The sequence below is a fragment of the Nematolebias whitei genome, chromosome 14 (genome assembly GCF_014905685.2).
Source record: "Nematolebias whitei isolate Nwh7 chromosome 14, NemWhi1, whole genome shotgun sequence".
Taxonomy (NCBI): Eukaryota; Metazoa; Chordata; class Actinopteri; order Cyprinodontiformes; family Rivulidae; genus Nematolebias; species Nematolebias whitei.
In genome coordinates, this window is record NC_056511.1 from 37,366,408 (window position 1) to 37,391,924 (window position 25,517).

Genomic DNA, 25,517 nt, shown 5'->3' on the forward strand with positions numbered 1-25,517 from the left:
ATATATGTTTCCTCAAATGATTGGGGTGACTGAATATTAATCTATGGTGGTCAAAGCCACCATTGGCCACCCCCTGGTGCCGCCATTGTGCTTGGTGTTGTATAAAACCGCTCCCTCCATTTCTATATTTTGCACCTAAATCATTAAGGTTTACTTGCATTCCCAGTTTAGTTACAGTCCAGAAAAAAAAAAAAAACAACATCTCAAAAGCTACATACATTCAATTTTCAAATCCCTCAGCTTGTTGTCATCAGGAGTGCTCTCAAATAGCTGCACCATACAACTTTAGAAACTTACAGAAACTATACTGAGAAGGGTTTAAGACAGGTTAAACATGGCCATGACAACTCTGGGAGTACTGTAGGAGAAAATTTGTTGTATAGTTTTATTTTGAGCATGTTCAAAATTCAGACAACAGGCCACAAGCCTCTGATGCTCACACAAGGAACCCAAGAACCTCTGTGATTGTTGCAAGACATTTTAGACGCTCCCTCTCAAATGTTGTCCATTAGTCAACAACAGTCACAGCTGTTCTGATTCCTGTATTGATCTGTGCCTACTTTGTTAAAAAATAACTTTTTGTTGGCTGAATGGAATGAGCTCGTGGGCTATACATAGCCCGAGGTCCTCCTTTTGATGATCACTGCTATAAGAGTTTCTCGTCCTAGCCAGTCAAGTGTTGCTTTGAATGAGGGCCTTTCTTTTGGCTGAGTGGTGCAATTCCTGGAACTGAAGTAATTTAGTCAAACTTATGACTCAGAATTAAGAGGTTAAAGAAAGCAACGTGCTGTTCTGTTTTTGAGTTGCTGGAGGAACAAGAATTCTGTTGTTCCAGAGTTCATCACTGAACAGAATGGTCAGACTTTATGTACACCTCACGCATGCTGTCATTACAGCAGCTATACTGCACCGCTCATCCATGGGAAAGATCTCAGTAAAACGAGCAGTACGCCGATGATCACCCGTCGCTGAGGGATTTGAGTAGTGAATGTTTGTAGTTTTCAAGATGAGTGTTTTTCTGGACTGGAATTGAACAGGGAATACAAGTAAACCTAAACCTGTTTTTGATGCAAAATGTTCAAGTGGGGAAGAGATACACTTTGGAAAAGAAAAGAGGCATGTTTTTTTTTTTGTTTGTTTGTTTGTTTGTTTGCTTATCTGAGGCAGCATGATGGATCCTGGTGATCCGTCCTGGGAGCAATGTTATTTACCACCAGGCACAATGGTGGAGCCAAGGGGTGGCCAATGGTGGTCGTGCCCACCATAGATTAATCTTCAGCCACCTCGATCATTTGAGGAAACTATAACTTTAGGCAATATACAAACTAGATAACATAGTTCCTTCAAATGATCGGATGGTTTGCATAAATATATGGCAGTGACCATTTTGGATTTTGATGTAGCTACGCAATTTTTGATAGTAACCTTTCTTTTACATAGATGCAGCCACACACCAAAATCGTTTTTTAAGTTATCCGACTCACAAGATGGACGAACAAAAGGTATTTGTAATTCCCGACTTCGCCGATGGAGAACACAAACAATGTGATGCTTCGTCACGGTGCTCGTTGTTCTCTGGACTTATTGAACCAAACACCAGCTTTAAACATTCTTGTGCTAATCTGCTCAAGATAATTTAATGAAACTTTATACACATGTATCATCACTAGGCAGAGTGTTGTATACACATTTTTTTCGCCCTAGCTTCATGGTCAAGGTCACAAATCAAGGTCAAATGTTACATAAGTTCTTTGCTTGCCCAGATCATTGCTATTGATTGATATATTGCTGAACAGTTTGTTGACAGGCATTTAATGTGTCAACGTATTATGACCTTGGTCTAAAAGTCTGCCATTAAAAGCAGCAGGTGATATGCATTTCTCTAATAAATGCTCAGTCTTTAAGTCCTTTAGGATGACAAACCGTCAGAGATAATTAGAAAAGCTGAGATCGGCCTCACCCACCGCACTAACAGCAGAGTAAGAATATTTTTCCTCACATGGGTGTCACCGCCTTGAAGACCCACCCTGCGACTTGAACATTCCTTGCATGTATCCTCTGGAAAACTCGGACGCTGAGCTGTATTTACTATCTGTAGGAAGCCCACCTGTGAGTGGAGAACAATGCTGTGGAGGTGAAAGGGGGCGGGGGGGTCTGTGGTGGAAGTGTTTGCCGACTTTCCTCTCCTCTTGGCTCCTTTCCACTGTTGTCCTCCTGTTTTTTTTCCCACATAGAAACTTCAGAGATAATGACCTTTTAGCAGCTTTAGGCAGCCTAATGAGCCCCCTGAGAGACTCTTACATTCAAGGAAAACAGAAGCCCCGTGGACGGCTGGCCCCTTTGTTCCAGTTTTTTCATTAGATATGAATCAGAGGGTCTGACTGAGCCTTTGATTCTGGACGTGGAGTCCTCTTGGTTTGGTCGACGTGTGGTGGACCGAGTCTGGATAATTTTCATCAGTAAGTGTGAGTGCTGGGGTTTAATCTCTTTGTATGTGTGTGTCTGTGTGTGTGCTATCTTGTCCTGTTTACTGTCATGGTGTGGTTGATATGTACACATATTTTCATAGTACTCTTGTCTGGAGATACCAAAGTGTTTGTACTGTACATGAACGATCACCATCACATAAACAGTTTATTCTGTTTGTCTTCTGCTTCCTTGAACGTCTCTGTTGTTTAATCTTGGCGAGGTGGGTCTGTACCTACTCCGTGTTTCTGCAGCCTGTTTTTAAAGTCTTCTTGAAATACCTCTTGTCTCTGCATAAATTAGAGTTACTGTGTAAAATGTCATTTGGTAAGTTTTCTAACCCTGAGCACCAGATGTCAGTTGGGTGAATGTTGATGAAATGAGGCCCTTTTTGCCCTCTGCTGCCGATGTGACGTTACTACATGTGATGAACACATCAGTTATTATTTAAAGGAATGCATGTCGCCCATTCTGATGACTCTGATCATTATATGTTCAGAAAGAGATGGAGTTGTAGGCATTTTGGTCAAACTTTAAAAAACTATTTGCAATCGCATGCTCGGAGCAGCCCTGTGATGGACTTGTGACCTGTCCAGGGTGTATCCCGCCCCTCGCACAGTGATTGCTGGACATGGGCACCGGCGACCCCCTTGACCCAAAATGGAAGAAGCGGGTGAAAGATAATGGATGAATGGATGCTCAATTAGCATGGATTATGATTAGCTGTGGCGGCTATCTTGAATGGGGTCTACTCTACAAATAAATCACTTGCTTGTGTATATCTAATGATTAGTTCCTTAAAATTCTTATTTGAATCTATTCTGTGTTTCATAAGATATTTTGCTAACAGACAGACATGGACTAAACATTATTACCCTCTGGCAGCAGACGATGAAGAAAATAAAAGTCAGTGTTGCCCTTTAGTTTTTAAAAGTGCATCATTTTATAAATACAGAACAATTTTCACACTGATTCCTATTTACAGCGTTCAGTAATGGAAATCCTGCTTCTCCTTTCCTTGCAGGAGGTGGATGTTGAGGGTCGTGTGCGCTTGGTGATGGAGAGCGCTCTGACCGCCCGCGACAGAGTCGGGGTGCAGGACTTTGTCCTGCTGGAGAACTACAACAGTGAAGCAGCTTTCATCGAGAACCTGAGGCGACGCTTCAGAGAGAACCTCGTCTATGTAAATAAAGCCGAGCCGCCCGCCGTGTGTTTGACAGCAGTCTGTGTTCCGAGGTGCAGTTCTGACCGCGTGTCTGCTCTGATGTTCTGCTGCAGACGTACATCGGCTCGGTTCTGGTGTCGGTGAACCCGTACAAAGAGCTAGAGATTTACTCCAAGCAGCAGATGGAGCGGTACAGAGGGGTCAGCTTCTACGAAATATCGCCTCACATGTGAGTCAACATGGGATCTCTCTCTCTCTCTCTCACACACACACACACACACACACACACACACACACACACACACACACACACACACACACACACACACCCCCTTCACTTATCATTTTGCTTTTATAACAGCTCTGTCCAAAGTGTGGCCCGGGGGCCATTTGAGGCCCTTGGAGTGATTTTGCGTGGCCCTGGTTTAAGATGTTGATGCAGGCCTTCAGCCAAATTGTTAGTGATACTTTTTTTGGTATTTTGTATTTATTTATTTATTTATTTATTGGTTAAACAGCAAACCAGATTAAATAAAATTTTCTGAAAATGAGCAACATTAAATCCAAAACAAACCTTTGGCTATATTTAATCCTGTATATATTTTTTTCCATTTAAACGTGCCAAGTATCAGAAACTTTTCCTGACCTCTACCAAAAAGTAGACTTTTAGATACCGGTAATCATTTATGGCACTTGGGTTCAATCCCCATTTGGACCTGGGGTCTTTCTGTGTGGAGTTTGCATGTTCTTCTCGTGCATGCGCGGGTTTTCTCTGAGTACTCCAGTTTCCTCCCACAGACCAAAAACATGCATGTTAGGCTGCCTTCAGGTCAAGGCCTCCCTTGCAAAAGAGATCTGTGATCTCAATGGGATTTGCCTGGTTAAATAAAGGTTAATACATAAATAACATTTAAGTTATTTATTAAGTTAGTAAGCATTTAAGAGTTATTATATATTATATATATTATATTATAGAGGGGGAAAAGCTTCATTTTCATAAAGAGCCTGTTTGGATTGGACAGCTTTTTCCCTTAATAAATGAAACTGTTGTTTAAAAACTGCATTTTATATTTTACTCAGATTACTTTTGTCTGATCTTAACATTTGTTTGATGATCTGAAACATGCAAGTATGACCAAAACACAGTTAAAATAAGTTAAAAATATCTGTTAGGAGACCAGTCCATTTTCACATTATGTTTAAATCAAAGTTTACACTAATCATAAAAGTCTGTCGTGTTTTAGATTTGGGACGCTGCGTGAAGATAATACTCATTGCAAGTTATAAATCCAGCAGTTTTCTAGCTGTATTGGTGTGCAGTTCTGAAACGCGGGTACGCACTCAGTGTAAACAAATCATTTTATCTGCATACTTTACTCAACAATTCAAATACTTACAAATACTTCAAAATGTCTTACTTCTCAGATCCAAATGGCTCTTCTGTAGGTAAACAAGCACACGTGCTAGTTAGCATTTGGTTACAAATTTTGCCAACAATTTTTTTTTTTAAGGAAAATGAACAGAAACCATATTTAAAAATAAATAATCTATTTTTGGTCTATCGCAGTTTAAAACCTAATGTTACTTTGCTTCGAAGCATAAAAAGTGTAAACAGTAGTGCTCTTTGAAGGAGTGCTAACGCTCCCTGCCTCCAGAACCAGAATCAGGTTTATTCCCACACAAAGAATTTGTTCTGGTGAGTTTGTGCAGGAGGCTCACAACAAAATAAACCCACAAAAACAACTGTTACACACACGTACCACTAGTTAGAAATACACAAATATGCATAAAATATGTACAAACTGCAAAGCATGAAGAAGTGTAAGAGTAAAATAAAAATGTTTAAAGTATGAAATGTGCAGATGTAGGAAATTTCAAAGTAAAATTGTAAATGATGTGAAAAAAGACATTTGAAAGTCTGATTGCAGGTTTTTCTTTTTTGTGTGGTTGTGTTGGTTTGATGAGAACAGAGCGTGCCCTTCAGAAGACTGACGAAAAAACTATTTTTGTGATCTCCTGATGCATGCTCAATAATCCAGGTAGAAAAATCCAAAAAAGTTCAATCTGGTCCTCTGGACATTCAAAAAAACAAAAAACAAAACAAAGCAAAAAAATATAGATGTTTCGTCTCTCATCCGAGAGACTTCCTCAGTCTGAGGTGCTGTATTCAGCTCAGTCTCTCTATTTTTGTGATGCGAGGTGGTTCTGGGGGATAACAGCCTCAGTTTAGAGGTGGATGTTTCTAGAGGTTTATTTCTGGGTGGGAGGGGTCGATGGGTCTTCTGGCCCACCTCAGTGTACAGGAGGTGTGTAGATTCTGGATTTCTAGACAATTTGTTTTTCTAACTTAGCTTTTAGCCACTGTTCTGCTGATTTCAGCGTTTAGCTACAGTTTAGCAAAAGTTAGCTTTTAGCTACTGTTGGGCTCATTCTTTCTTTTAGCTTCCGCTTGCACCTATTAGATTCTGCTTTACTATTTTAGCTTCTTTTCTGCCCCTTTTACCTTCTGTCCTCTGTTTAGCTCATGTTTTGCTTACCATATTTTTCGCTCTATAAGCCACGTTTTGTTGCATAATTTACACCCCCTGCGAAGCCACAAATTTATGGATTTTTTTCTCATGTTTATCAACCAATTTTTGGCTGAGATATGACTCTTTTCATTCATTCCGACTTAAAATATTGAACACTACCATTTTCAGCCGCTAGATAGCAGCAGAGTAGTATGGCATGCTGTTGTGTCATGTAATAGGTAAAAGTGGCTATTAATGACACAGTCAGCTTGCCATAGACTGCCACCTTCGTCCAGCTCGCCTGGAGCAACTGTCAAATCAGCTTCATTTCGCTGCTCCGCCCTGGCAAAAGGAAGCTGATTCGACTGTCATAGTGCATTTATTAAGTAAAAGTTCAACTGAGACACACCTTTACTATAAAGTCAAGCAAACAAATTATTTGTAGGTGGTTATCTTGGTAAATTCTTGTTAAAGTCCTCCCGTGCACGCTCCCGTAGCTGCCATTTGGCAGCCAATCTATTTTTGGCACAACACTGGCCCACATTTCTGGGTTGTCAGTGGTGACGCATAATAGATTCGACGGATATGGCTAATCAACTTATTTATGCATTTGTCCACTTTATTAGACATATTTGGACTGATGCGACTTGTGTGACAGTGCAACGTATACGGTGGAAAATACGGTATTTAAGTTTCTGTTAGGCTATTTTTAGCCTCTTTTATGCTTCTTTTAGCTTCTGTTTTTTTCTTTTTGCTTCTGTTCTGCTTCTTTCAGCTTTTGTTCTGCTGTTTTTAGTTTGCTTTGTTTCCGTTTTCGTCTTTCGTTCCTCTTTAAATTCTGTTTTGCTAAAAAATTTTCTGTTTTGCCCCTTTTACCATCTGTCCTCTGTTTAGCTCATGTTTTGCTTATTTGAATCTGTCATGCTATTTTTTAGCCTGTTGTCTGCTCCTTTTGCTTCTGTTCTTCTTCTGAAGTTCTTCTTCTGAAGCTTCTGAAGTGCTCTTTTCAGTTTCTATTTTGTTTCCTTTTGCTCCTTTTGTTCTTCTGTTTTGCTCAATTTTTCTTCCATTTTGCTCTTTTTAGCTTCTGTTCTTGTTTTAAGTTTAAAACTTCTGCTTCAGCTTTTTCATCAAATTTCAGCTGTGTCGTTCAACGCTCAGCATTATATCTCTAGCTATATTTATTTTTCATTAGTTGAACTCCTTTTGACCATAATACTGTCCTTACAGAAAGTCATATTTGTCACTTAATTATTATTATTTATTTACTTATTTGTCACATGCTGCTGTTGTTCGGCGTATTGTTACTACTACTTAGTGTATTCTTAGTTTTAGCGTTTTTCTTAGTTCATATATTAGATCTTATATTACTGTTTTTCTTTTACAATTTATACTTTTGTTGGATTTAATTGAGACCCTGTGTACACAATTCCGTTCCACCACAAGTACCACATATGATGAGAATAAAGAACCTTGACTTGACTTGACTAAAAGTTTCTTTACAGTCACTGGTGGTTTTTTTTCCTCATCTGTACATTTTGTCACTAATTATTATTATTATTATTATTATTTATTTTATTTTTTTGCCTTTTTCTCCAGCTACGCCATCTCAGACAACACATACCGGGCCATGAAGACAGAGAGGAAGGACCAGTGTATCCTTATATCTGGTGAGAGTGGAGCAGGTAAAACCGAGGCCTCCAAGAAGATCCTCCTGTACTACGCTGTCACCTGCCCCACCAACAGCCACGTGGAGACCCTCGGTGATCGCCTCCTGCAGTCCAACCCGGTCCTGGAGGTATGAACACATCACCACCTGACTGATCTGAGCTACGTAGGAAGGCTTAGAGCTCAACTGGATGTTATATCTTTGTGTACAGGCGTTCGGTAACGCCAAAACGCTGAGGAACGACAACTCCAGTCGCTTTGGAAAGTACATGGACATCCAGTTTGACTTTAAGGTGAATATTTTATCATTCGTCGACGTGAAAGCTGCTCCTCAGACACAGAAACGAATGCCGAAGCCATGGTTTTAACCTCTTTAAGGGAGCACCAATAGGAGGCCACATCCTGAACTACCTGCTGGAGAAGTCCCGAGTCGTGCACCAGAACCACGGAGAAAGAAACTTCCACATCTTCTATCAGCTCCTCGATGGAGGTGACGCCGACCTGCTCAACACGCTGAACCTGGAGAGAAACCCTCAGAACTACCGCTACCTGGTCAAAGTACTGAGGGTGGGGGGCACATTGACGGATTACTGGGTTTTCAATGGAGGACAAACCGTTTTTATTTTTTCTGCAGGGTAACTGTCCCAGAGTCAGCTCCATAAGTGACAAGAATAACTGGAAAGTTGTGACGAAGGCGCTGGGTGTGATCGGCTTCAGCGCAGAAGAAGTTCAGGTAAAGAGTCTCATGGTTATTTCCTGTTTACAGTTTCCTCTGAATTTTTTTTGTTTGTTTGTTTGTTTGTTTTGTTGTTTTCAGGTATTTGTACCATTTAAGTGTCAAATTATTCGGCATGTTCAGAACATTACAGCTCTGACATTAGTTTTTCGTCTTTATATTTTTCACAGTTTTTAAAAATGACCTTTGAAGTACCAGTAAATGTGGAAGTCATCAAATTTTTGAAAAGACAGTTCCATCTAAAATGCATTTTAGGATACTTGTTTCATTATTTTTTGTTTGTTTTTAGCTGGTAATTTGATCATTTCAACTTTTTACTTTTGTTCTACTAATTTTACCTTTTTGCAACTGTTTTGCTAATATTTGCTCATGCTGTTTTGCTGGTTGCAGCTTTTAGCAACTGTTTTGCTAATATTTGCTCATGCTGTTTTGCTGGTTGCAGCTTTTAGCAACTGTTCTGCTAATTTTAGCTTTTTTTGGACTGTTCCGCTAATTTTACCTTCTGTTTCGCTAATTTTAGTTTATAGCTACTGTTTTGCTCAGTTTAGTTTTATGCTTCTGTTCTTCTAATTTTTTTATTTTTATCTGCTGTTTTGCTGGTTGTAGCTTTTAGCTAATGTTCAGGTTATTTTAGGATGTTGTTATTGTTCTGCTAATTTTAGCTCTTAGCTGCTGTTTAGCTAATTTTAGTATAGTGCAGCTGTTTTGCTGGTTGTAGATTTTAGCTACTGTTCTGCTCATGTGAGGGTTTTGCTCCTGTTTTGCTAATTTTATTATAATGCAGCTGTTCTGCTGGTTGCAGTTTTTAGCTACAGTTCTGCTCATTTAAGTTTTGGTTTAGCTAATTATACCTTTCATTCTGATTATTTTAACTTAAAAAAAAATCCATTTAGCTGCTTTAACACTTTTCAGCAGTCATTTAGCTCTTAGGATTCTCTAGTTTTCTTAGAATTTCAGTTATTTTGCATCCATTTTAAAATGTTTATCCTCAGGGTTACTTTCAGCTGTTTTTTTGTTCTTGTGTCTGACTTCAGATGTTGCTGAACATCATTGCCAGTGTTCTCCATCTGGGTAACACTCTCTTTGGGGAAGGGGAAGAAGGAGAAACTTACATCACCACTGAGACCCAGCTATCCTGCCTTGCTAAGGTCAGAGCCGTCCCACCGGTCTTACTGAAAGCTCAAATATGCACAAAACCCACGGCGCTGAGAGCACACGTGTTGTTGTTTTGCAGCTGCTGAGCGTGGATGGCTCAGCGCTGAAGGAGGCACTCACTCATAAGAAACTGACAGCTAAAGGAGATGAGGTACCTCAGTCCCCGACCCCTCCTGTTTTTACCTCATTGGTGCCTTGCTGATTGATTTCCCTGTATGTCTCTTTCTGTTTTTGTGGATTGCAGATGATCAGCCCGCTAACTTTTGAGCAGGCAGTGTCGGCTCGGGATGCTTTAGCCAAGGCTGTGTATGGTCGGACCTTCAACTGGTTGGTGGAGAAGATCAATCAGTCACTTGCTGTAAAGGTACAGTAAAAGGAGCTCGAACAACGATTCAATAACAGTATGTTTTGGAGTGCCGGCTGTATTTCTGTACCACGTCATGAAGCAAAAAGGGAGAATTGGAAATACGTTCCGTCCATAAATACATATTGTGGGCATATTAACTTGAATAATAAGTGAGGTACTGACTTCTGGTGTGTGGCTACATGTAGGCACAAGAACAATACCTTTCCAAAATTGGGTTGCCACGTAAAAACTGAAGATTACCTTATGTATACCTTATGTAAACTTTCTCAGCTGGATAACTTGAAACGTAAGCAACATGCTGACTTCCATTTTGGTGTATCTACATCAAGGCATAAGAAAGGTCTTTATTGAAAATTGAGTTCAATCCAGAAAAACACTCACCTCAAAAGCTACAAACATTCACTACTGAAATCCCTCAGCGATGGGAGACATTGGTGTAGTGCTTATAGCACTAAAGTGTGCTTTGTATTTGCAGGATGAAATCTATCACAGCAGCAAAGGCTCATCCGTCATTGGACTTCTAGACATCTACGGGTTTGAGGTCCTGCAGCACAACAGGTATGACTTGTATTCATCTCCCCTTTCTCCTTCATCCTATTCTTCTAACTTCTTGTATTTCTGCCTCCAGTTTTGAGCAGTTCTGCATCAATTACTGCAACGAGAAGCTCCAGCAGCTGTTCATTGAGCTCACGCTCCGATCTGAGCAGGAGGAGTATGAGACAGAGGGGATTGCTGTGAGCTTTTTTATTTTTTAATTTAATTATTTTAGTTTAGGAATCAAAACAAATGACTTTGTCAAGTTTGATAATGTTTGTATCTCCATGGCAACACATATTGCTGTCCTTAAAATGTAGTGGGAGCCAGTGCAATACTTTGACAACAAGATCATTTGTGACTTGATAGAGGAGAAGCACAAAGGCATCATCGCCATTCTGGTGGGTGTAACATCTGGCAGTGTGTCATGATGATCTTTTTTTTTTATCTCTTACGGTTTAAGTACTGTATGTTTTTCAGAACGAGGAGGGGCTGAGACCCGGAGAGACTTGCGACACCTCATTTTTGGAGAAATTGGAAGACACAGTGGGCGGTCATCCCCATTTTATCACGTAAGAATAAATTTGGTATTGTATGGTATGGTATTTCCTCTTCTCTCCCCATTGCAGAGCGAAGAGGGGGAATGGGAAATTCTGTCCGTCTATCCATCTGTTCGTCCATTCATTCATGTTGTGAGCATGATAACTCAAAAAATAAGTGAGATTCCCGTTTCATATTTGGTGTGTGGCTTCATTTAGACGTAAGAAAGTTTCCTTTTGAAAGTTGGGTTGCTACATCCAAGATGGCCACCACCATAGGTATGCCATGTAAACCGGCCACCCCTATTATTTGAGGGAACTACCATAATTGACTCAATGTCTTGTCTAGTATGGATGCTTTCTGTGCCTAGGGACTGTGAAACAAAGTGCCCCTTGGGGAGAATAAAGATTCTTGAACTTGAATAATTTCCATAATTTCCAGACTATAAGCCGCTACTTTTTTCACACACTTTGCAGCTTATTCAATGCTGCAGCAAAATTATTTTTTTATTTTGTTTGTTTGTTTTTTACCAGCCGTGTTACAGGCATTGTTCAGAAAAAAAAATTTACTGGACGTATTTGTGTATGTTACTAGTAGGTATTTAATTAAAAGTTTTTTAAAAATATTTCTGTATAAATATCTCATGTTACAACATGGACGCCCGCAGCTTATAGACAAGTGAGGCCTATATATGTACTAATTTTTTTACATTTTTTAATTTAGTGGGCGCAGCTTATATTCGGGTGTGCTCAATAGTCTGGAAATTACAATATGTTATTATTTTTAGTTTTTACATTGCTTAAAAGTATACTGTAGTTTCCTCAAATGATGGAGTGGCTGAAGATTAATTTATGATAGCCAAGGCCACCATCGGCCACCCCCTGGCTCCACCACTGCACCTGGTGGATAAAATTGCTCTGTTCACGTGCCAGGATCTGTCACTGCCTCGGACAAGCAAAATTAAACAATAGCAAAAAAACATTAAGGTTTACTTACGTTCCCTGTTTAATACCTATCCAGAAAACACTCCTCTCGAAAACTACGAACTACACTAACCCAATCCCTCAGTGATGGGGGCCACTTGTGTACGTCTTGTTATTCTAACAAATTACTAACTAATTCCTTAGATAGAAAACTTTACTAATTGGCTTTTATGTATGTGAATGTTTCTGTAAAGTGCCCTGAGACAACTTTGTTGTGATTTGGCGCTATATAAATAAACTGAATTGAATTGAATTGAAAGAAGGCATTACACACGGAGTACTCCAAGGCTCAATTCTTATTCAGTTTTCATTTAGAAACATTTGAAAATCATTTAACATGTTTACTGTCTATAGTCAGGGGGGAAAATAAAGTCCACCATCTTTCAAGACCTGGTTTCCAGGTTCATTAAGAACTGATTTGGTCCTTACTAGGTTCTAAAATTATTAAAATGTACAAAAACATACCACAGATTCAACCATGTTGTTGTTTATAAAAATAAAATAAAATAGAACCTAAATAGAAACTATAAAAACCCACAACACTACAGGCCTCACTTAGCAGGTTAAAGGTTCTGGTTCACGACAGGACAACTAGAAAGAAAGACTGAACATTTATGACACGTTTGAAAGGGTTGCCAGGAGAAAGTGTCTTCTCTCCAAGAGGAACATGGAAGCACAACTTGAATTTATAACTTTTAGTGTGAATGAACACCAAGCCTTCTGAAGCCATGTTCTTTGGACTGATGAGACCAGAGCAGAGATGTTTACCCATATGCATGCATGCACAGACAGGCAGGTCTTCAGAGAATCTGCTGAAAATGATGGAGAGCTAGACCTGGAGGAATACACATCCTCAGTCCTGGGGTACATTAGCAAATGTGCTGATGACATCACCACCATCAGCTATGTTAAGAGCTACCCGAACAGGAAACCTTGGCTGAATGCAAAGGTTTGCACCCTGCTAGAAGCCAGGAACACTGCCTTCAGGTTTAGAAACTCACAGGAGCTGAGAAGGACAAGGAAAGAGCTGGTTGCTGGTAGGGCCAAAATCATATGCACAGAAGATCCGGGGTCAGTTCACCTCACAAGACCAATGGAGCATGTGGAGGGGCATTACGTGTATAAAAGATTATAAGGGCAGAGGTGCACAATGCCCTAGAGACCCATCACTGCCTGATGCCCTCAACAAGTTCTACGCATGCTTTGAAGACCCGAACAGACCACCCAGCACCAGACTCACCTCACCACCGGATGAAGAGCATCTCAGCGTGACCTCACCAGAAGTAAGGAATACTTTCAGGAGGATTAATCCTCACAAGGCAACTGGCCCAGACAACATCCCTGGGAAGGTGCTGAAAGACTGTGCCGATCAGCTCTGCGAGGTGCTGGCTGATAACTTTAACTCCTCCCTCACCCTGGCAACAGTTCCCACCTGCCTGAAGACCGCCACCATCATAATAATAATAATAATAATGTCATCACAATGTCAGCACTGTATGTTTCCATACAATGGCGAAATTAGTCTCTGCATTTAACCCATCCACCACCAGGTGGTGCAGTGGGCAGCTATTGAAAGCGCCCGGGGGACATTTTGGGGGTGAGGCATGCTGCCCAGAGACGCCACGTGATGTGCAGTGACTGGGGATCGAACCTGGGACTTTCGGGTCCCAAGCCGGCTGTCCTGCCTCTACACCATCTCGGCCCCCATCATCCCAGTCCCAAAGAGCTCTACAGTGACTGGTCTGAATGACTACCGGCCAGTGGCCCTCACCCCGATAGTCCCTAAATGCTTTGAAAAACTGGTCATGACTCACATCAAAACAACCATCAACATCAATGAGGACCCTCATCAGTATGCGTACCGTGAGAATCAATCAAAAGAAGACACCATCTCCTCTGTGGTCCACACTGCTCTCACCCACATGGAGCAGAAGGACTCCTACATCCGTATGCTCTTTGTGGACTTCACATCCTCCTTCAGTACCATGATCCCACAAACCCTGATGGACAAACTAGTCACACTAGGACTTGGGTCCTTGACTTCTTAACAAACAGACCACAGTCAGTGAGGATCAACAACTTCTCCTCCTCCACCATAACCGTCAGCACTGGCTCCCCTCAGGAAAGTGTGCTGAGCCCTCTCCTGTTTATTCTGCTCACATATGATTGTGCAGCTACCCATTCAGGCTGTCATATTGTAAAGTTTGCAGCTGATACAGCGGTGGTGGGATGCATCACAAATAACGATGAGTCCAGCTACAAGCAAGAGGTGGAACACCTGGAGAGCTGGTGCAAAGAGAATAACCTTCACATCAATGTGAAGAAGATGAAGGAGATGATTGTGGACTTCAGAAGGAATAAACACACCTACCTCCCCCCCCCCCCCCCCCCCTGAACATAAGAGGATCTGCAGTGGAAGTGGTCTCCAGTTACAAGTACTTGGGTGTGCACCTAAATGACAACCTCAGCTGGGGCAACACCACCACCAGCCTGATCAAGAAAGCTCATCAGAGACTCTACTTCCTCAGACGGCTGAGACGAGCTGGACTGAGGAGCTCAGTCCTCACCTCCTTCTACAGGTGTGCAGTGGAGAGCATCCTGTGCTCCAGCATCAACATGTGGCATGGAGGCTGCACAGCTGCAGAAAGAAAAGCTTTGCAGAGAGTAGTGAAGGCTGCACAGAAGTCTGTTGGAGTCAGTCTCCCCACCATCACAAACATTTACACCTCCAGATTAGGGGTTGAACGAGTATATAACTTTTAAACTCGACATTAACATAATAAAACCCGAGTAGAACTTGAGTATATGATGACGTCATAGATCTCAAGATACATAAATAAATAAATAAAACCGCAAAAAAAGGTAATTATTTACAAAAAAAAAAAGACCAACAAAACATTGGGAGCGTATATTATGCTCCTACCATTTATCATACTGCAAATAAGTCACAGGAAAAACTAAACTATTAGTTATTATTATTAAACTGCAAATGTGAAGAAACGTGCAGCACGTCAAAAACGAAACTTAACCGAAACTGGTTCGGTGGATTGGACCCGGTGTGACACCATACTTTGTGACCTGCAACAGTGCAACACCGCCCCCTACGGTCATACGGTGGTCACATAACATGACGTCACTACGGTTACTCGATGTTAAATTTTTAACCTCGATAGAGGTCCTAGCAATCGATGTGTAGATTACTCGAGTACTCTGTTAATGCCCTACTCCAGATGCAGGAAGAGGACCACCTGCATCATGAAGGATCCCACTCGCCCAGCACACACACTTTTTGCCCCACTCCTCTCAGGAAGGAGGTTAAGGAGCATTAAGTGTAGAACCACTAGACTGAGGAACAGCTTCTACCCTGAGGCTGTTAGACTCATGAATCTCTAACTAGAATAATCACTGTGAAAATAAAAATCACACGTTGCTGTTGATTTATTTCATGCTGATGTGTTCATTCGTGCTCATCTGCTCACACAGACTCATGTTCGTGCTGCTGTTTGGCGTATTGTTTTTGTACTACTAGTGCTTAGTGTATTTTTTGTTAACATTTTTCTTAGTTCATATCTTAGACCTTATTACTGTTTTTCTTTTACATTTTATACTTTTCTTGGATGTAACTGGGACCCTGTGTACACAATTTAATTCCACCACATGTACAACATGTGGTGTGTATGACAAATAAAGAGCCTCTGACTCTGATAATCCACAGAGTAATGTTTGGTAAAAATCAATCAGCAAATCAGCACAAATGTCTCGTAGTGACTGTCAAGCACGGTGGCAGAGTGGTGATGGTTTGGGCTTGTTTTGCAGCCACAGGACCTGGACACATTGCAGTCATTGTGTCAACCATGAACTCCTATGTAGGCTAAAGTTTGTCTGACAACTGAAACTTGGATCAATCTGGGTCATGAAACAGGACTTTGATCCCAAACACAGCAGCACATCTGCAGCAGAATGGCTGAAAAATAAAATAATCGTGTTGCAGTGATCCGGTCAAAGTCCAGACCTGAGCCTGACTGAAATGCTTGAAGAACAATAAAGTCTGCAAACGTCGATGAACTGAAACGTTAAGAGAAATGGGTCAAAACCATTTGATTCACTGATTCAGAAAACAACTACAGTATGTCGTGTTATTTTACTACAGGTGGTTCAACAAGCTGCTGAACCATGAGAACACTCAGCTTTTCCATTTTGCTTTCATCTTGCTTTAATAAAGAACAAACTGGAGGAATCTGTTGTGCGTTTTTGTTCGCCTGTGGTTAGATTTTAATCATTTTAAAGGCTGGTAAAGACCAGATTATTATACGCCTATCGAAAGGAGCGCCTATTACGGTATTGTCTCCGTTTGACGATCAATTTTCTCTTATCCCGCCCAAAACTTCTGATCTGCTCAAAATAATTTAACAACACTTCATGAATGTTGCACTAGATGGAGTGCTGTGTATAATTGTCATCACCCCTGCTCCAAACCCAAGGTCACAAATCAAGGTCAAGTTTGCTTGTCCGAACTATTGCTATAGATTGCTGTATTATCATCTGTCAACGGGTGTATACAGTACTCTTGTTTTTATTATGCTCAGAAATATAACTTTATGACCTCACATTTCTTCCTTTATGCTTGTCATCCAATTTATTTTATTTTATTTGTTTATTTTTGCTGTGTTTATTTTACTGGGAATCATTGTGTTGCTTTATTCATGAAATTATTCCTAGCTGGACTCATCTGAAGTTTTATTTCCAGTCTATGTTTTTAAAGCACGTCTGATCCAGTATATGTTTGTGTTTCAGGCACAAGTTAGCAAACGGAAAAACCCGCAGAATAATGAGCAGGGAGGAGTTCAGGCTGCTGCATTATGCAGGAGAGGTCAACTACAACGTTAACGGTAAGCTGCCATCTTCTGCATCAGTCATTTCAACAGTTCTGATTATATTAACCAGACGTTACAACTTGTTTGAAGACAACCTTTTGTCTCTCATTCAGGTTTCCTGGACAAGAACAATGATTTACTGAACAGGAACCTGAAGGAGGTCAGATTCATGAAAGAAAATTAACTTTATAGCTACTTTTAAAATGCCTCCTGAGGTTGGGCGTGCCCTTGTTCACTCGAGGTTTTGTGGTTTGGTTTGCATTCAGGTCATGTGCCAGTCGGACAACCAGATCCTGAGTTACTGCTTCCGCAGAGAGGAAGTAATCGACCAGAAACGTCCAGAGATGGTGGGAACTATTCTCTCGCTGCCTCAACATTTTAGTAGAAATCACTTTCGGCTCATACTGAATCAGCTGTTCCTGCTGCTTGCACTTCAACGTTCCTGCAGAGTCATGTTGTGTTCATCCTTTAGGCTGCGTCTCAGTTCAAGAACAGCCTGATGAAACTAAAGGAGATCCTCATGTCCAAAGAACCGTCCTACGTACGCTGTATCAAACCCAACGACGCCAAACAGCCAGGTACATTTTATATTTGAACCTCCCACCTCAGTCCTAATGTCTCGTTCAGCACGTTCTCTGCTGGCTCCTTCATGGGGAGCGTTGTGCTGCAGACATGAGCACTGAAGTGAGAGTTCCTCCCTCATGTAGGCGCTGAGGCTCAGTTCTTGTGTTGAAATGACAGGGCTTGGTACTGCAATGATGTGTTAAGAAACAGAACTGGGTTTGTAACTGGGTTCCTCTGCAGTCTGGAAAAGTCTGGAGTTTGTGTGTTCTCAGGGTCTGGATAAGTACTGATTAAAGAAATCAGGGTATGAAAAATATTGGTGTTTCCAGATTTTAAACACCTCCCATGTGCTGTGGTAGCTCAGTGGTTAAGTGCAACAGTCTTGTAATCCTGGGGCTGCCGGTTTGAGCCCAGGTTGCGTCAGGAAGAGAATCGGGTGGAAAGCGGTTGCCAAGTCTTTCATGAGACTGTGGCAACCCCTGAGGAGAGAGCAGATGAAAAGAAAAAATAAACACTCATCTATTTTCTAAACGAGAAAAGTCTGAATTTTGTTAGATGACTTTCTCAAACAAAGGAAACTTTTCACGTTTTTTTAAAGAGATGGAAACTTTGAGTAATAGCAGCAACTTGGATAGCAGGTTTCTGTGAAAACTTAACCCAAGAGTTTTAAAAAATGCAAGAAAAGATGAGCCTGTGATTGAGAGGTCGCCGGTTCGAATCCCCTGACCAATCCAACAAAATATCCCCTTGGCGCCCTAGACGTCAGCCCTCTGCTCCACACACGTGAGCTGCGGTGGCCCGGCGAACTGTGGTTGCATCAGGAAGGGCATTTGAGAGTTTGATCCCTGTGGTGACCCCTGAGAAAGAAGCTGGAAAACAAAAACAACACGCTGAATGCCCCGAGTCAGTTAAAGGTTCAGGCTAACAGTAACACACACAATGATTTCAACTCTGCTCTAAATTTGAGCATAACTTCCCACAACAGTTTTATTGAAGTAGCTGTGGTTAAAATGATGATTTTTATTAGTAAGTTTATCGTAAAGAAAACGTTGTGGGGAAGAGTTTTATTTTTCTAAATGTTATACTGTAATCTCTGCCGTACACAGCTATTTCTATTTGTTTATCTATTTGTGTTATTTAGAACAGTGGTTCCCAACCTTGGTCCTTGAGGAACACCGTCCTGAGTGTTTTACTCGACTCCCTGCTTTGATGCAACTGCTTTGAATGAATGAGTAGCTGTTGCTGGTCAGTGTGTGTCCTGCGGGTCTTATCTCGGAGCCCAGGCCCACCTCCAGCTCCGGAGGCACCCAGTTCGCACCTCCCTCAGAAGTAGTAACTCACGCTATCACAGTAAATCAAGAAAAATGTGAATTCAGTTTTACCAATTGTATTAACTCAACGCAGGAAAAAAGATACAGTTACAGCGCTGGCTGTCACATGGCATTACAAATATATAGGGCTTAGACTCCTCCTTCGCAGAGGGGGAGCACAGCCATTCATGTGGATAAGAAGGGGCCGGACAGAGAACTAGTGTGATCTCAAGGATCTTAGTCTGACGTGTAAGGAAAAATGATACGGTGCAGAAAAAGATTTTCTACGTGATGCAGCGAGCCAATAAAAACTTTATTCTTTGACGGATATTGAATCCCTGAGAGATTCTTTTTAGAGTTGCTGGCCCCGTTTAAACCAGTCAGAACTGGGTCATAGTTTCATTATAATCTGTCTCTGAGCAGATTAAACACCCAGGGTCAGTCTAGATAAAAATACTAACAGAGGGATTAACAGGCTTCTGCAGAACTTAAGGAAGTAATTAAATCATTGAATCAGGTGTGTTGCAGCAGAGAAACAACTGAAACATGCAGGATGGTGTTCCTCAGGGAGCAGGGTTGGGAACCACTCATTTACCACTGCACTTCTTTCCGCAAAAAAGAAACTGTCCAGATGACCTGGTTGACCATTATTGGATTTTGTACCTGGATGATTGAGCATGAACTTTGATGTCACTGATTTAGAGCATAGATAAAATAAAACCCTGACAGCAGTCCAAACTTTTTATAAATTTACATGAAATATTTGTATTTAGACTTCAAAACGGACCAAAAATTTGTGGTATTTAATAAGTAACTGAATAAATGTTTGGAAAAGTACCAATTTAAAAAATGTAGTTGGTGTCAGAACTCTTTTATTTTGTCAAGGCTAAAATTAATAAATTAATAAGTGTAACAAAAATAAATCCATAATGTGTCCAAAATTAGTCTTCTGAGCATCACTAGTTAGCATCTTTTTGAAGTTAAACGAATTATAAAACTACAGGTTAGAATGTATTGCTGATAACGACGTGGAGACAATCTTTTGTGTTAACATTTAGGAGATGAATTGACTTTCAAGACACCCAAATAAACAGTCTAAATCAAAATACCCCTTTAATCGGGCTAACCACTTGTTCGTTTGTCACATTAAATGTTTGACCAAAGAAAATAAATAACGACTGAGGAAGTGTTGGTTCTGCAGCTGCAGTAAATTACCTCACAGACAAGATCAGGAAACAGTTTTTCACTCAAACAGCAAACCTCTAATAGTGAATAAAGCATCAATAAAGTTTATTGAATTTGAGTTTTGATGCGTGTTTTGTTCTTCTGCCTGCAGGACGGTTTGATGAAGTTCTGGTGCGACACCAGGTGAAGTACTTGGGTCTGATGGAGAACCTGAGGGTGAGGAGAGCCGGCTTCGCCTATCGCCGTCGCTTTGAGGCCTTCCTGCAGAGGTGAGCGCGCTTTCCTTCATCTGCCCTACAGCTGCTGTTTGTTCTGTTTACCTCCGCCCTGATGCCTTCAGGTACAAGCCTCTGTGTCCGGAGACGTGGCCCAGCTGGCCGGGAAAACTGGAGGACGGCGTGTCCACACTGGTCAACCACCTCGGCTACAAAGCGGAGGAGTTTAAACTGGGCAGGTAACTAAAACATCTCGTCAGTTTTAGGAGAAAACAGAGATTTGTGTTTTTTGTGTTTGATCTTTTTAGTTGTGAAAAAACAAAGCAATGACAAGTAAATCATTGAAAACTTTTATTAGACTTTAAAAATAACAGATACAAGTTAAAAGCTAATGAATTGTTGGTTTTGATGCCAGCAATAAAACAGCTTATTGGATTAATTGACACCAGCTAACATGAAACTAAACGGAGTGCATCAGAATATAGGATGGTTTCCTACTTTGCAATAAACTTTACAATTAAATAAATAATTTAAAATGACATTTTCTTACTTTAATATTGAGGTAAAAACAGGAACTTTCACCAATAACAATATAGAAAAATAAAAGTATTTAAGAATCTAAAGAGGTCTTTGCATGCATAAATAAAACTAAAAAGCACGATTGATATAAAAGCAAATATACTGCAGTGGTGGCGGTTACTGCATGAGATTAGGGATACTTTTGTAAAGCATTTTCAGTAAACATGTGTTTAATCCAAGGTTTAAACTCCATGTAAACATGCAGGGACTGGCCAGCACTTTTACAAAAGGTACATGGAGGTGAAATAAAAACGGTCCTGAACTCTAAAAGGAACAGAGGTTCTTCTGTGTGTTAACAAGAAAACACCAGACTACACTCTGCACAAATTACTGCCGTGTTCAGGCTGATACCAGCCTGCAGGCCTGAACTTTCTCCCTCTAAAGATATCAGGAAGTGAAACTCTGGGCATGGGAGGCCTCAAACCCTGAGCTGCGCAAGTCCTGTACCAAGCACAGACAGGTAGACGTTTAAAAATGAAAGTAAAGACAAACCTGATGAAGCATTGTTATTAAAATGCATTCGGATTGGAAATATGTGCACTCCAGAAATCAAGCTCAATTTGTTTTCCTGAAGTGGCTCGTCACATTTTTTCTCTCTATTTTTTATTTCGTAGATCCAAAATCTTCATTCGTTTCCCAAAAACTCTCTTCACGACTGAGGATGCCCTTGAAGCAAAAAAGCCCGAAATCGGTAAGTAGTCGTGTTATAATAAACTTGAACTGCTCGTTATGTCAGGCTGTCGGAAGAGGTCACTATTCTTTTAATCGTTACTAGTGAATATTGTCTTGCTCCAATCAACACCAATTAACTACAGGGTGTACTGTAATAAGTTCATCATATGGCTTCATTAAACAGTTTCTATGAGCGTTTAGCTGAGTGTCAGTGAACTGTTTTTATTGCACTGATGAAGTAACGTAAATCCAAATGAATGTCTCTGTTTTGTTCCGCTCCAGCTGTGGTCCTGCAGAAATCATGGCGAGGCTACAGAGAGTGGGCCAAGTATCGGCGCATCAGACACGCAGGTTTCCTCTCATTTACTGAAAGAAAGCATAGAAAAAAGATGTATTTAAAGTTAGAACAAAAAATAGTTGCGTTATTTCAAGCAAAGTTTGAGTTTTGGTCAATTTTGTGATTCTAACTTTTGGTTTGTTTTCTTGGGCTGAGCCTAAATGTTGATGATAATGTTTGCATGGATGTGTGTGCACGTGTGTGTGTGTGTGTGTGTGTGTGTGTGTGTGTGTGTGTGTGTGCGTGTGTGTGTAGTGATTGTGATCCAGTCAGCGTGGCGAGGGATGAAAGCTCGCAGGAGGGCTAAGAGGCGCCGTCAGGCTGCTGAGTTGATCCGCAGGTACCGCCTGACACTTTTTTACACTTTGTTCTTGTTTCTCATTCTGCCTTGTGTGTTCATAAACCCTTTCACACACAGTTTATCTTTTTTTTTTTTTTCAGATTCATAAAAGGTTTCATCTACCGTCATGAGGAGTACTGTCCAGAAAACGAGTACTTCCTGGATCACGTCCGCTACTCCTTCCTCAAAAAGTTGAGTAAAAACCTGCCCAGGAGCGTTTTGGACAAGAGCTGGCTGACGCCGCCTCCCTCTGTTGCTGAGGTATTTGCTAAAATTCCTTCGACTCAGAAGGCTGACTAAATTTCTTACTCCTAAGTAAAAATAGAAGAATATGAGGGTGGTTCACAGTTTTCAACATTTTAACAAACGTACAAAACAGTCTTTTTGAAGACCCCTACCCACCTTCCAGAAACGTACAGAAAAATGTTGACTTTCATAAAACCTATTTTATTAGAAGTAAAGCTGAGACACAAAACCCATGTACTTACATGGATATTGTACTCGGATGAAATTATCATTCTATGTTTGTAAACGTCTCAAAATTGTTTAAAATGTGCAGATGCAGACGTAGATGTTTATGATAAACTACAAACACCTGAAACTGACTCTCTCGGAGAGAACTTTGTGAGTTTGGAAAATCTATCTGGGGCCTACAGATATTTGTCTTTTAGTGTTAACATTGTTTAATTCTAAGAATTAAAGCAATAAAAACCTGATTTAAAAAAAAGACACTCAAACAGGCTACGCGCTCTCGCGGCGCACCCTCTCCTGAAAACCAGGAGTTTGGTCACATGTGCGAGTTGGGCCGGAAAGGGGCTCACAGCTGAGCAGCTGCTCCCTCAGCTGGAGCCACTGCTTCCACCCGTGCTCACCGTACATCAGATGGTGTGTCAGTATTTACCATGTGGTAGAATCGCAACATGTCAGTCATACAGGGCGTATCCAAAACACTGCTGACTTTGTTGTTTTCATTTTGAAAAGTCCTTGTCCTTGAATCCCTTCCCCCCCAGCGTACGGTTTGTACGCTTGTGAAAATGATGAAAGCTGTAACCCTCTTACAAATGACAAGTCTGCGTTGTCCACAGGCCTCGGAGCTCCTGCAGACGCTGCACATGCGAAACATGGTCATGAAGTATTGCAGAAGGGTCCAGCCTGAGTGGAAGAAGCAGGTGCACCGACTGCACAAACGTTGTCATCGTTGCTCTATAAACCTGCATTATTTAGATGATTTCCTTCTTTTTTGTGTTTTCTCTAGATGATGCAGAAGGTCGTAGCCAATGAGCTTTTCAAGGATCAGAAAGAAATCTATCCTCCGAGTGTTGGGAGGCTCTTTTTGGACTCCAGGCTCGGTACATGTGCAAACATCCACTCATAAACGCTGTACCTAAGAAATAAAGTTTAATTCTGACCATTTTAATGGGGTTACGGCTTGTTTTAGCTGGCAGAGACCAAAGTGGATTTAAACAACTCAGATTTCAAAAGGTTTATAGCAACACTACACCATTATTAGGTTATTGTTTATTTTGTATCAATGAGGTATAAAATGAGTTTAGATGCACATTGTTGTTACTGAGTGTTGAGCATATCTGCTTCTGGCAGCTTTAATCAGTTTATTCTAGGTCTCATTTTCTTTATTGATTATTAATTATAATTAGGTTCTGGAATTTTACAATAAAACCCATTTGTGAGCAGCCATTTTTTAAAATTAGGTAGTAAAAAGTATTTTCAATGACTAATAGAATTGTATATTATGTAATCCAGCATGACAGTGTATTGTACACTGCTACATGTAAAACCCCGTTTTATAGTGCTGTTCATTCTTCATGTGTTATGTGGTTATTCTGGCAGAAATATTATATTTGTGCTGGATGTTGCCCAGATATGATCGTAATTGTTCATACATTTTCCACAGAAGCTCATGTTAAACCATCAAAACTGTTCTTATAACATCGGCACAAACTTGACGTTTGTTTTCAATTTATTTCTCTAGAACGGGAACAAATCAGTCTCAAAGTCCTCCAGACTCTCGGCAGTGAAAAAGTGCAGGTGGGATTAAGTTGGGAGCACTTCGACAACATCTGGAGGAGAACAAAAGCTGCCTGGTGGTAATGTGTCTCCGTGTTCTTTCTAGTACGGCGTCACCGTGGTGAAGTACGACAGGAGGGGCTTCAAGCCTCGCCCTCGTCAGCTGCTCCTCATGAACACCTTTGCCGTGCTGGTGGACAGGACCAAGATCAAACAGAGGATCGACTACAGCACTCTGAGAGGTAAACTCCAAACAAACGGGTAGAAAACAAAGAAATACTTTATTTCTACTGAGAGAATGGTCATCTGTCAAGTTTTCAATCCTGTGCTTGGTTTACAGTAGTCCCTTGTTTGTTACAAGGTTACGTTCCGGACCCCGCAATGAGTGAAAACCGCGAAGTAATGACGTGACATTTATTTTAGTATTTACTGTATATATATTTTAAAGCTTTATAAACCCTTCCCACATTATTACAATGTTCTAAACTCTTAAACTGTCATCATTTGAACCACATATGTACAGTACTGTATATGTAGCTGCTAAATTTCACTCACCAGCTTGGCTGAACAGCAGCGACTCTCGGTTCCACTCGGTTCTGTGTTGACTCGGTTCCACTTAGGGATGGGACCGATCCGATCCAATATCAGTATCAGCCTCCGATAACAGCAAAATTTACGTATCTGATTTTCCGATCCAACGTGCCAATATTTCCGATCCATGATGCATGTCTGTGGTTGCGCTGCATGTTGACGTCAAACTATGGAATGGATTTCCTGAACGGCGGCGTGTCTCATGAGCCCAGAGTAATAAGACCCACCTCACATTCAGGAAATCCAGTTCATAGTTTGCAGCCAGCTACAACGTGAGGACTGAGTTAGCAGCACTGTGGCTAACAGCTAACAAACTTTTTATCTAAACATGTCCGCTGTGTGGAAGTATTTTACACTAAACACCACAAAACAAGACAGCAATGTGCAATGTCTGCAGAGTCATAGCGCCACATTAAACCACGGTAAAGTTAGTTTTACGATGGACATTCGAGCTCTGTGGCTTCAGCGGGGTGCTGCTCTTTGCTCAACCCAAAACAAGCGACTGGACACCGGCCAGCCACGTCCAATCTGCCCCGCTCAGTCTGCCCGTCTCTGAGGTTCCGAGGAGGGACAGACTGAGCGCGGCTGCCCCAAATCAGGCTGCTTGCTTCGGATTGAACAAGAATAAAATACTAAAAACAGGAACATGTCTGTTGGTTTATGCCATGAACTTAGCAGATGTTTGAAGCCATTTAACATTT

The 25,517-nt window shown here is 41.0% G+C and overlaps 1 protein-coding gene across 1 annotated transcript in view; it reads left to right on the forward strand.

Annotated features, from left to right (window-relative positions):
* The window catches only part of myo1ca (myosin Ic, paralog a), a 35,947-nt gene that overhangs the window by 6,978 nt on the left and 3,452 nt on the right, over positions 1-25,517 (forward strand). Inside the window, exons 3-29 of the mRNA XM_037688068.1 lie at positions 3,491-3,649; positions 3,745-3,860; positions 7,741-7,939; positions 8,022-8,102; positions 8,188-8,367; positions 8,444-8,542; positions 9,580-9,693; positions 9,780-9,851; positions 9,945-10,064; positions 10,543-10,625; positions 10,696-10,801; positions 10,922-11,002; positions 11,082-11,173; positions 16,919-17,013; positions 17,112-17,158; positions 17,265-17,345; positions 17,471-17,576; positions 20,209-20,326; positions 20,398-20,511; positions 21,466-21,542; positions 21,806-21,874; positions 22,116-22,200; positions 22,302-22,461; positions 23,286-23,369; positions 23,456-23,549; positions 24,191-24,246; positions 24,332-24,467. Coding sequence (XP_037543996.1) covers positions 3,491-3,649; positions 3,745-3,860; positions 7,741-7,939; positions 8,022-8,102; positions 8,188-8,367; positions 8,444-8,542; positions 9,580-9,693; positions 9,780-9,851; positions 9,945-10,064; positions 10,543-10,625; positions 10,696-10,801; positions 10,922-11,002; positions 11,082-11,173; positions 16,919-17,013; positions 17,112-17,158; positions 17,265-17,345; positions 17,471-17,576; positions 20,209-20,326; positions 20,398-20,511; positions 21,466-21,542; positions 21,806-21,874; positions 22,116-22,200; positions 22,302-22,461; positions 23,286-23,369; positions 23,456-23,549; positions 24,191-24,246; positions 24,332-24,467 — 2,824 coding nt within the window. The remainder of the gene's footprint in view (positions 1-3,490; positions 3,650-3,744; positions 3,861-7,740; positions 7,940-8,021; positions 8,103-8,187; positions 8,368-8,443; positions 8,543-9,579; positions 9,694-9,779; positions 9,852-9,944; positions 10,065-10,542; positions 10,626-10,695; positions 10,802-10,921; positions 11,003-11,081; positions 11,174-16,918; positions 17,014-17,111; positions 17,159-17,264; positions 17,346-17,470; positions 17,577-20,208; positions 20,327-20,397; positions 20,512-21,465; positions 21,543-21,805; positions 21,875-22,115; positions 22,201-22,301; positions 22,462-23,285; positions 23,370-23,455; positions 23,550-24,190; positions 24,247-24,331; positions 24,468-25,517) is intronic.